Source organism: Misgurnus anguillicaudatus, chromosome 13 (assembly GCF_027580225.2).
Source record: "Misgurnus anguillicaudatus chromosome 13, ASM2758022v2, whole genome shotgun sequence".
NCBI classification, from domain to species: Eukaryota; Metazoa; Chordata; class Actinopteri; order Cypriniformes; family Cobitidae; genus Misgurnus; species Misgurnus anguillicaudatus.
This window is the reverse complement of record NC_073349.2, coordinates 31,981,700-31,991,256: the sequence shown is the minus strand read 5'-3', so window position 1 is coordinate 31,991,256 and position 9,557 is coordinate 31,981,700. Positions and strand designations below refer to the sequence as shown.

The following is a 9,557-nucleotide window of genomic DNA, read 5'->3' as shown; positions in this document are numbered from 1 at the left end:
TGCAGCTGTAATAAAACAGCTTTTTGTGAGTCAGTTTTACTGTGTAGGTTTTTTTTGTTGTTTATTATTGATTGTGTACGCACACGGTTGTAACACACAGATGTTTGACCTTTCCAGTAAGATCTGCTGTTTCTCCTCCCACCGTCTCTCAGTGGGTCTGATCTGTGGTCAGTTTGCAGTCAGATCTATTGACAGCAGTTAATCATTTGTCTCTGTGTGTTTGATGAAACTTTGATCAGAGAAGATCTGAACTAAGACCAGCAGAAGATCTCCAGGATGAAGCTTCTCATTCTGCTTCTCTTTACAGGTTTCCTTTCGCAGGCTGCCGTAAGTTTTATTCATCTGCTTTCAGATCAAAACATTTTCTAATAACTGTATATAGATTATATATTTTAAATGAACTAAAGTGATCAGTAAATCTAGAGTATATCTGTCAGTTTTTTCAAGCCTCAAAGATAAAATGTAAAAACATTCTGTAGAAATGACCGTATTACTGCCAGTAACTTACTGTAGATTTAAGCTGATGTTATTTACTGGCAACAGTTTGTTTGTAATGTTCATTTAACTTTAAGGAAACTGTTGCCAGTAAATAACATCCATTTAAATCTACAGTAAGTTACTGATAAACAGCTGCAGAACTACAGCAACATTCTTGACAGTATTGCTTAAAACAGGAAAAACTTTGGATCTATAGGGTAAGAAAAATGTAAATTAAGCCTAATTCTTTGAAGTCTGATAAAACAACATACATGTTCAAGTGTAAAATAAAGGATGTTTTGATGTGCATTCATGTTTTTAAGGAAGTATTTAGGGGTGAGTTTGTTATTTCATACTGCTGTTACAACAACACATTGCTCAATCTGATAATACGATCAATTTTGCAACTACAGTATGATGATGTAATCCAGCTCACCTCTCCATGGTTTCTTTAATGGGATTATTCTTAATAACACTTCTGAGCATTTAAATGTGATTGAATAAAAACGATCAGATTTTGAGATTGTTTATGTGGATAATGGATGACCGACTAGGGTTGTAACAGTATATCAAAGATACAGCATCATGAGGTGAGTTTCCAAGTACAGAAAGACCCGCTGAACCATTTACAACATTTCCTTCAATATCCAAAGAGACAAACTATCTAGGCATTTGGTACTGATTGGTTGTTGTAAAATTCAGGGCTGTCCTTCATTTGCATACAGTGGGTGATTGGTTTATGTCTAAGATGGGAGGTGTCTATCAACATTAAATGAAGTTTTACTTAAACTTTAACATTGAATTCTGTTGTTATATGAATGAGACCATTTACCACTTGCATTGAGTGAAAACAAATAAGATCAGTTTCAGATTTTGTGTGCATGTAGCATTTCATATACAGTTTGCTGATGTATGACACCCTAAAGGTGTGATCTTTGAAAACCAAATGGTCTCGGTGGGAAGTCCACTGTGAATTGTAGAGAGTTCCCTGCTGAAAAAAAACAGCATACCAGCAAGACCAGCATATGTTGTGTTTTGGTGCTGGTATGCTGGTGACCACCAGCATCAAACCAGCATAATACCCATTTTTTTTCAGCAGGGTTGTTTTCCCGGGCCTTCATGGTGAAGTCATGCTGTGCTTCCCGGGGAGGGGCAATCCCTGTTCAGGAAATTGTTCTTACACTGCAAAAAAGTTAAAATCTGCAGTATGGGTGTCCAAAAATGTCTAAATTCATGTTCATAGTGTCATGTGTATTGCCGTCTTGTCAAAATATGTGTTTGAAGTGTCGTGTGTGGCTCGTCATGTCAAAAATGGTTCAGTGCGTCATGTTTGTTTGCTTGTCATGTCAAAATATTTGACCTTTACATCATGTGATGTGCATCATGCGTCATGTCAAAATACACATCTGCTGCAGAAGCTTTTAAAGGGTTTATGATAAAAGAGACGCTCACATTTACAAAATATTTGCAAGACACTAACTTAACACTAAACTTTGATTGAGATGGAGTGAGTATCTGGCAAACATGAAGGTCTCTTTTATCTTAAACCCTTTTGAAGCCTCTGCAGCAGATATTTATTTTAAGTTCACATGACACACCAAACACATTTTGAATTGACGAGCCACACGCATGATGTGTTAAATACATGTTGTGATGATGAGCTTCACAAAGTCACCACCGGCCGCCACTGTTTAATAGCATGAAACCGTGATATTTGCTCAAACGATGATCATACTGTGAAAATCTCATAAAGTTACAACCCCAATCAACAACTGATGCTTATATTCATGTGCTACTGAATTAAAATTTCAATTAGAGTGAAGATAATGATCCGGGGCCAGACAGCTCACAATGCAGAATCCAAGACCGCCTTCCTCAGATACCGACTCATCCAGACCAAGATCAAAAACATCAGCAAGAAACCCCACTTTTAAACTCTTCACTCGTTCAGAATCAGGCACGTGTTCCAGAAACGACAAAACCCAAAAATGACTCAAAACCATCAACTGTGATTCCTGAACCAAATAACCAAAAAACCCTCCCAAAAAATGTTGCCTCAAAATCCAAAGATCCGCCAAAAGCTCCTGATTACCTGGGCCCACCTCAATGTCTGGAGCAGAAATATACTCGCTTGTCCTGCGCTAAAGTCTTCTGTCCTCCGTGGATGCGATGTCTGTCAGGTGAATGTGTTTGTAAGATTCCCTACAAGTGTCCGAGGCAGATGGAGCATGCGTGTGGACTGGACGGCTCTTCATATTCCTCTATGTGTCAGGCTAAAGCAATCTCCTGCAGATCTAAACAACCCACATTTTCACACTTCAGCCCGTCCTGTTCTAGTAAGACATTAAACGTTTACATAGAAGACTTATAGAAACTGATAGACTTTAAATGAAAGCTAATGTATGTGTATGTGTCCAGTGGATGATAGCGTCCAAGTAAATCTGAAAGATTCCACGTCTGGTCAAGTGATCGAGATCAACACTATGAAGGGGAAAATGTTGGTATGTGGGAAATCCTGGAATATGGCTGCAGCGAATGTCGTCTGCCGAAACACAGATAACCCCAGGTAAACACAGCTGAACCCTGTGAAGGTCTCTCTCTCTCTCTCTCTTCTATTGAGTTATATTAAGTTGTTGTCTGTCTGTAATCTTCAGAGGAGCAGATGCGGCCACCAAAATCAGATTTGATTCTCTTGATCAGACTCTAAAGTGGCCATCACAGTGTGTCCGCGTTCAGTGCCGCGGATCTGAGCTCTCATTGGCTGAATGTACCATCTATAATCCACAACCATTGAGCGATTCATCAGAAGTGGCCGTCTCAAACTGCTATAAAGAACCTGCAGGAGGTGACCAAATAAATCATCTTAACTTCAGGTATCTTTACTGTTTTACACAAACACTTAATGTTGTGTATTTTGTGTTAAGGTAAATGTGATAAGTTTTCCTGTGCAAACGGAAAGTGTTTGCCTTACGGAAGAACCTGTAATGGTGTGGATGACTGCGGGGACAACAGTGATGAGATGTGCTGTAAAGGTGAGTCGCCACACTTCCTGTCTCCATCTATGACATCATCATTACCTCTTCCTGTTTTAACATAGTTAATAATAATGAATTTAATATAGTCATGTTGCTGATGTTTGTGTGTCTGTTTTGTGTTGTCCTAAAGAGTGTAAAACAAACTCAACTTCGTTTCACTGCTCTTCGGGTGTTTGTATTCCTGCTCACGCAGTTGGAGATGGAATCAGAGATTGTTTAGGAGGAGAAGATGAAAGTCCAGGTCAGTAAATTCATCTCTAAATCTTTCCAGCAAGCGATAGCCCGCTGCATTTTTCAAATTGTGTGTGGGGGGCTGGGGTGGTCCTGGACCCCCTATAAAGCACAAAATATAGGGGGTTTCCTGGTTTTTATTCAAATTAAAATACTACATGAATTTAAAATTCTCGTGCCACAAAGTGATATTGTCCATTATTTCTCCCAATTTGGCAATAAACCAATCCAAAAGATTTCTTTCTGAAATAAATGTAAACTCTCAAGTGCATTGTTTTCTGGAGGAATTGACAGATTGTTATATTTAGTAATGGGTTAGAGGCTTTTAAACAATTCTTCTCCAACTATTATTTGAGGGGTAAATATTGAGTTACGGGTAATTTGGGGTTTCTTTGATTAAAACGTTGATCCAGAATCACATCTTATTTTGTGAAATTAAGGTGACCCTATATTGATGGGGGGGGCTTGGGGGCTTAGCTAGGGGACCCCCATAATCTTTGACATAATTTGAACACTGGCTGCCCATCATTTCACCGTCTAGGTTAACTATAGACCTGATATAGTCTTGCTATAACCCACATCTAGCAAAATAAACTTTAATTCACATGTGGTTTTTGCCAAAATAACTTGTGAGATGTCTGATATTTCATCATGTGTGCATCATGTTATATTTTTATGTTTGACCCTTTTAAATTTTCACTGACAGCCGAAATTTCCCCTTGTTTTAGCCTAGATGTCTAGCTTGTGTTTGGATGCTATTAGATTTCACTGAGCTCATTATAAAACTTTAATCATCTGTTTGTTTGTTTTTTTTCATAAATAAAATGTCACATTAATGAATAAAAAAAGACATGTGTACTTTCACGATTCACTTTTCTTTATTATGAACTGACATAGAAACTACAGGACTGTCGTGTAACTCTTCATACTTCAGGAAGAATTCAAACGATTTTAACACTGAATAGATGTTTTGTCTTACAGAAAATCAGAAACAGAAACAGAAACAAGAAGACTTGTTGACTGATCCAAAGTCAGGTAAATCTTAGTTACCCTCGAGTTCATTCATGTGCTTCACATTTGAGTAAATTCCTGAAACATCAGATGAAGAATTTAAGATTAAAAGGTTTAGTTTAAAATAATCATACAGCTGTATCAACATGCTTGTCACATGACCTTTCACCCTGACACACACACACACACACACACACACAATGTGCTGTGTTTTATAGAGATCAGAATTATTCGGACGGCCACAGAGAGTCAGCTGCAGTGTGGCGTTCCCAACATGGATTATATCTACAGACCAGAAAACACCACAAAGCATCAACGAAAGAAGCGTTTAGTAGGAGGAGAAGAGGCGTTACCGGTCAGATACACAACAACACAATCACTTTCAAATACACAATGCTAATACAAAACACTGTATAATCACTACTACAGAAACACAGTATTGTGAAAAAGTCTTAGGTCACCACCACCACCACCACCACCACCATCTCTTAATGATCATCCATATCTCTTTATTAAGATACAGAGAATACAGAAAATATCTAACCAACTAGGGATGGGCGACATATGACCAAAATCTTATTTCACAATGGGATTCATGTTTTATCATGATAATGATAATCATTTTTCTTTTTGTTCTTTTATGTTATTCATTAAAATCTTTTCATTCCATAGAATTTTGATACTTCTCACAAAAAGTTATACAAGCATTGTTGGGTAAAGTTACTTTTAAAAGTAATGCATTACAATTTTAAGCTACTCCCAAAAAAGTAACTTGCATTACTTAGTTACTTCATAGAAAGTAATGCTTGCTTATGTTACTTTTTAGTTACTTTTGCGTTGCTTTTTTCTTGTCTGAGGTTTGATCTTATTCAGGCCTTGCAGGTGTTTTTATGACTGAAAAGTTCTGCATTCAGAAATTGCATATTTCATCGCAATAATGTTGAGCTCTGGCCTGCCATCTCAGTTTCTGACTTAAACTGTTACCGGTTAATTCTTCACACTTTAGTTTTGAATACTACATACAGTATATTCTTGTATTTACTGGTTATAATATAATAAAGAGACATGAGAAATAATTATTTATGATAAAACAACACATCTAATGGTGAGCTGTTGGCCTTTTGCACAATACTGTGTGTACAATAAAGAGTCTAGAGATAAAACACATGATGAAATCTTCTAGACACTCAATGTAATGTGACCTTTAACCCTTCAGACTCAAATCCAGTGGCAGGTGGCCGTACAGGACGAAGGTTCGATTCACTGTGGAGGAGCTTACCTGGGTGGATGTTGGGTTCTGACCGCCGCCCACTGTGTCAGGTCCAACCAATCAGCAAACAGCATCATAATATTCCTTCAAACCTAAACCATAATGCAATCTAACGTCATCAGATGTGAAGATATCTTTGCTATTACACTGAAAAACTTTATTCATTCAATTTGCTAGATTTTTTTGGGGTGGGTGGTTGCGGTCAGTTTGTTTAAGCTACATTTAAACAAAAGTTTTTTTGTTTTGTTTGGCCTTTCTAATTTTTTTTGTTTGGGTGTAGCTTAAATGGGTTGGTTGCAACCACTTGCCTTGAAAAAATTGAGTAAATTGAAAGAATCATTTTTTCAGTGTAATCTTTGTTGTGATGTGGTTGTGCGTTTGTGTATCTCCAGACCCAAACCGAAGTCCTTCCGAATTAAAATCTCTCTGTGGAAGAAACATCGGACGCAGTCCACGTCAGACAGCATTCCTGTGAAGAACATCATCATTCATCATCAGTACAACGCTCAAACCTATGAGAATGACATTGCATTGATTCAGATGGAGGAGTTGAGATTTTTAGGCAAATGTATGCTGGATAATCCGGCGGTCCGACCCGTCTGTGTGCCCTGGTCGACAGAACAGTTTCAACCCAAACACACGTGCACAATCTCCGGCTGGGGTCGCAACAGAGGTCAAACATAGATTTCTGAAAATCAACTACATTCACTTATAATATTATCGCCTATTTACAATGTCTGAATACTTAATTCACTGCAAACGTAACGACACAAACATTTAAATACACTTTAGAGACATCGATACGAGAGATGCTTTTAAGCGTGAATGGCTTTTAAGAGTTTGACACGCGTGCAGTACAAATAATTTTTTTATAATCAACCGGACAACACTGATTTGAGTCATTTACTGGACATTTGCAAACTTGATAAATGAAGAAAAGTAGCAGATCCACCACAAAGTTTAGAACAAATAACAAAGAACAGAAATCAAACCGTATGGAGAAGAAAATGCTTCTTAGCTTTCTGTTCTTGTAAGAAAGGGAAAATAAAAGAAAGAAAGAAACGATAATGTGCTGCCGCTCTGTATTCCCAATGTGTATTATCACATTGCAACATGCACTATTTTACTCGTACATCCGCCATCTCGGGCCCTCCTGATGAAAAGCTAAAGATTCACTTTGATTCACTGATCCAGAATTATGACTTCAATTTTGTTGAATTTGTTTCATTGCAGTGACATTTAAAGCCTAAATACTCACTGGTTGATTTTGTTTGTTTGTTCAAAGAGGGAATGTCAACATTAATTTTAAAATGGGCAAATGTGACGATCATCGGCGAGTGTGAGAATTATTACAGCAACCGCTTCCGTCCTGGAATGGAGTGTGCAGGTGTGTATTTAACTTTAAACACAAAAATGTTTGTCAAATTTCACCTCTTTAAATTTTTTTCTTTTAGATTTTTTTCTTTAAAATACGACAATAACAATTAGCATGCAATACCAACTTTGGCCAAAGTTCGTATTGTATTTGAATGTTTACTGAACATTTACTATGTGACAGATCATTTCTCATTGGTTGTGTGTCAGGTGATCTTGAGGGGAACGTGGACTCGTGTCAGGGTGACTCCGGTGGGCCGCTGGTGTGTAAAGACGCTCTCGGTGTGTCGTATGTATGGGGTATAGTGAGCTGGGGAGATAAATGTGGTGAACCCAATCATCCTGGAGTTTACACTAAAGTGGCTCACTACTTCGAATGGATCCGATTTCACACAGGCTGGCCAGCGATTACCAGATTTAACCAGTAAACACATCTGTATGCTTTCATCATAACTGCTTATGTGTTTATGTGATGTGTTTATAAATGCTTATGGTTCTCTTGCTATTAAAATGGAGATGAAGATTTATCATGCAATATAAAAACGTCTGATGTTACCCATTTCTCAATTCTGTTTTATTTTACATACACACTGCACACAATTCTTCATCTGATTTTAAACCAGATTAATTGTAAATGGTTATTCAGGTTATTCCTCCTTAAAGATTATTTTTTTATATTTTTGATAAAGAAACAGTAGTCATCAGATTGTCTTCAGATTGTGGGCTGCCAGTGAAACATCTAACCATAGCCGAAAAAAAAAAAGAAATAAGAAAACACACTAAATGTCCATGAAAAGTGATATTAAATATGTGTTCTCAGTTTGTCACATCACAGAAAAATTTGTTATTAAACACACAGCCACATTTAAATGATAAAAAACTCTAAGTAAATAAAATAAGTTATTAAAATATTGAAATAAACAATTAAAAACTGAAGCGATGAAACCACACCCACTCATTGGAAACTTGCCGTCGCTCTTAAAGTCGCAATGAAATTGAAATGAAAAACTACATATATATTTTTAATATTGTGGGATTATTAACAAATGACTTATCTGTGAGCTTCATTCTTTTTTAAAAATGTGTGTGTGCTCATAATCTTTAATCAAAAATGTAAATCTCCTCCCCTCCTCAAAACGATCTCTCTTCACTTCCGGTCAAAAGTATGGCAGGTGGGCGGGGTCCGGGAGAGGATCGCAGCCATTAGCAATTAGCAACACGGCCCAACTTCAAACGATCCAATCAGATCTCGATGGACAAATTCAAATCCAGCCCTGCCTTATTTCATCTCAAAAGCCGTTTCATTCGGATATACGTCACCACGGGGAAAATAAGGCAATCGCTACTTCCGTTTCATGGCGACTTTAACTTTCAAATACAGCTACAACCTGGGACGCATTTCACGAACAATGACATGACTTGCTGCTGAACCACCAAAGTACGATGCATAGTTGGAGAAACTAACTACTTTGTCCTGAAAACATTTGTAACTTTGTCACACAAGTTTTATTTTCTACTTTAACATATTTAAGTATTTGTATTTTATCCATGTTTTTCTTTGGACAACATACATTCCAAAGCATATTATCATAATTTTTACTCTATTACATTTCATAAATGCACGTGTTTGTTTTACATTTAATATTTAAGTACTCTTACTCAAGTAAAAGTACACAAATTAAATGTAATTAGGTATTAAATAAATTTTAATATGCAACACAAAAGAATACACAGTATGATTCTATGCTTTAGAATGTAGTGAAGTAAATTTGTTCTCAATACAAACATCCTAATAAAGCACAGATGTTTGGAAAATGTAAGTATTGTCTACCCCTGCTGTCAAGTCCTACTAAATTCAATTTAAGCTGATAATAGTCAGTTTTACTGCCATTTTCGCAGCAGCCCCTATGAAAATCAACAGGGCAAGTTCCGGCGTGGTCACGGGGAAAGTGACGTCAATGCATACCCGGCCTCTCGCGGTACATTGACGTCATCATCCTGTCAGCGCCGCATGAAGTCGAACACATCTTTCGTTTCTCTGATAAATTCTGAGGTAAGTTTTCATTTAATTCCTGGTTACTTCATCAAAATAACTTCACAGTAATGTTCATTTTGTTGGGTGGGAGGAAGAGGCCAGGAGGGGCTGTAAAAGCCAGGTT

General features: G+C 37.3%; 1 protein-coding gene and 1 long non-coding RNA gene across 2 annotated transcripts; one reads left to right on the top strand and one right to left on the bottom strand.

The window, feature by feature from the left end:
• Positions 1–167: 167 nt before the first annotated feature.
• On the top strand, positions 168–7,953 carry LOC129430524 (complement factor I). Its single transcript, XM_073875643.1, has 12 exons — positions 168–327; positions 2,294–2,813; positions 2,896–3,043; positions 3,132–3,322; positions 3,402–3,509; positions 3,643–3,753; positions 4,725–4,778; positions 4,973–5,109; positions 5,971–6,074; positions 6,417–6,697; positions 7,310–7,411; positions 7,609–7,953. Exons 1-12 carry the CDS (start codon positions 277–279, stop codon positions 7,824–7,826), a joined length of 2,025 nt encoding a protein of 674 aa, XP_073731744.1. The 5' UTR covers positions 168–276; the 3' UTR covers positions 7,827–7,953.
• On the bottom strand, positions 7,718–9,117 carry LOC141369349 (uncharacterized). Its single transcript, XR_012373010.1, has 2 exons — positions 8,762–9,117; positions 7,718–8,375 (listed from the first exon to the last, which is right to left on the bottom strand). It is a non-coding gene; the product is annotated as an uncharacterized lncRNA (long non-coding RNA).
• Between the last annotated feature and the right edge of the window lie 440 nt (positions 9,118–9,557).

Excerpts from the sequence above, each read along its gene's own strand:
- LOC129430524 (XM_073875643.1), top strand. The coding sequence starts at position 277 with ATGAAGCTTCTCATTCTGCTTCTCTTTACAGGTTTCCTTTCGCAGGCT. Across the intron at positions 328-2,293 it reads GTTTCCTTTCGCAGGCTGCC|AGTGAAGATAATGATCCGGG; the intron begins GTAAGTTTTATT and ends AATTTCAATTAG. Across the intron at positions 3,044-3,131 it reads CGAAACACAGATAACCCCAG|AGGAGCAGATGCGGCCACCA; the intron begins GTAAACACAGCT and ends TGTAATCTTCAG.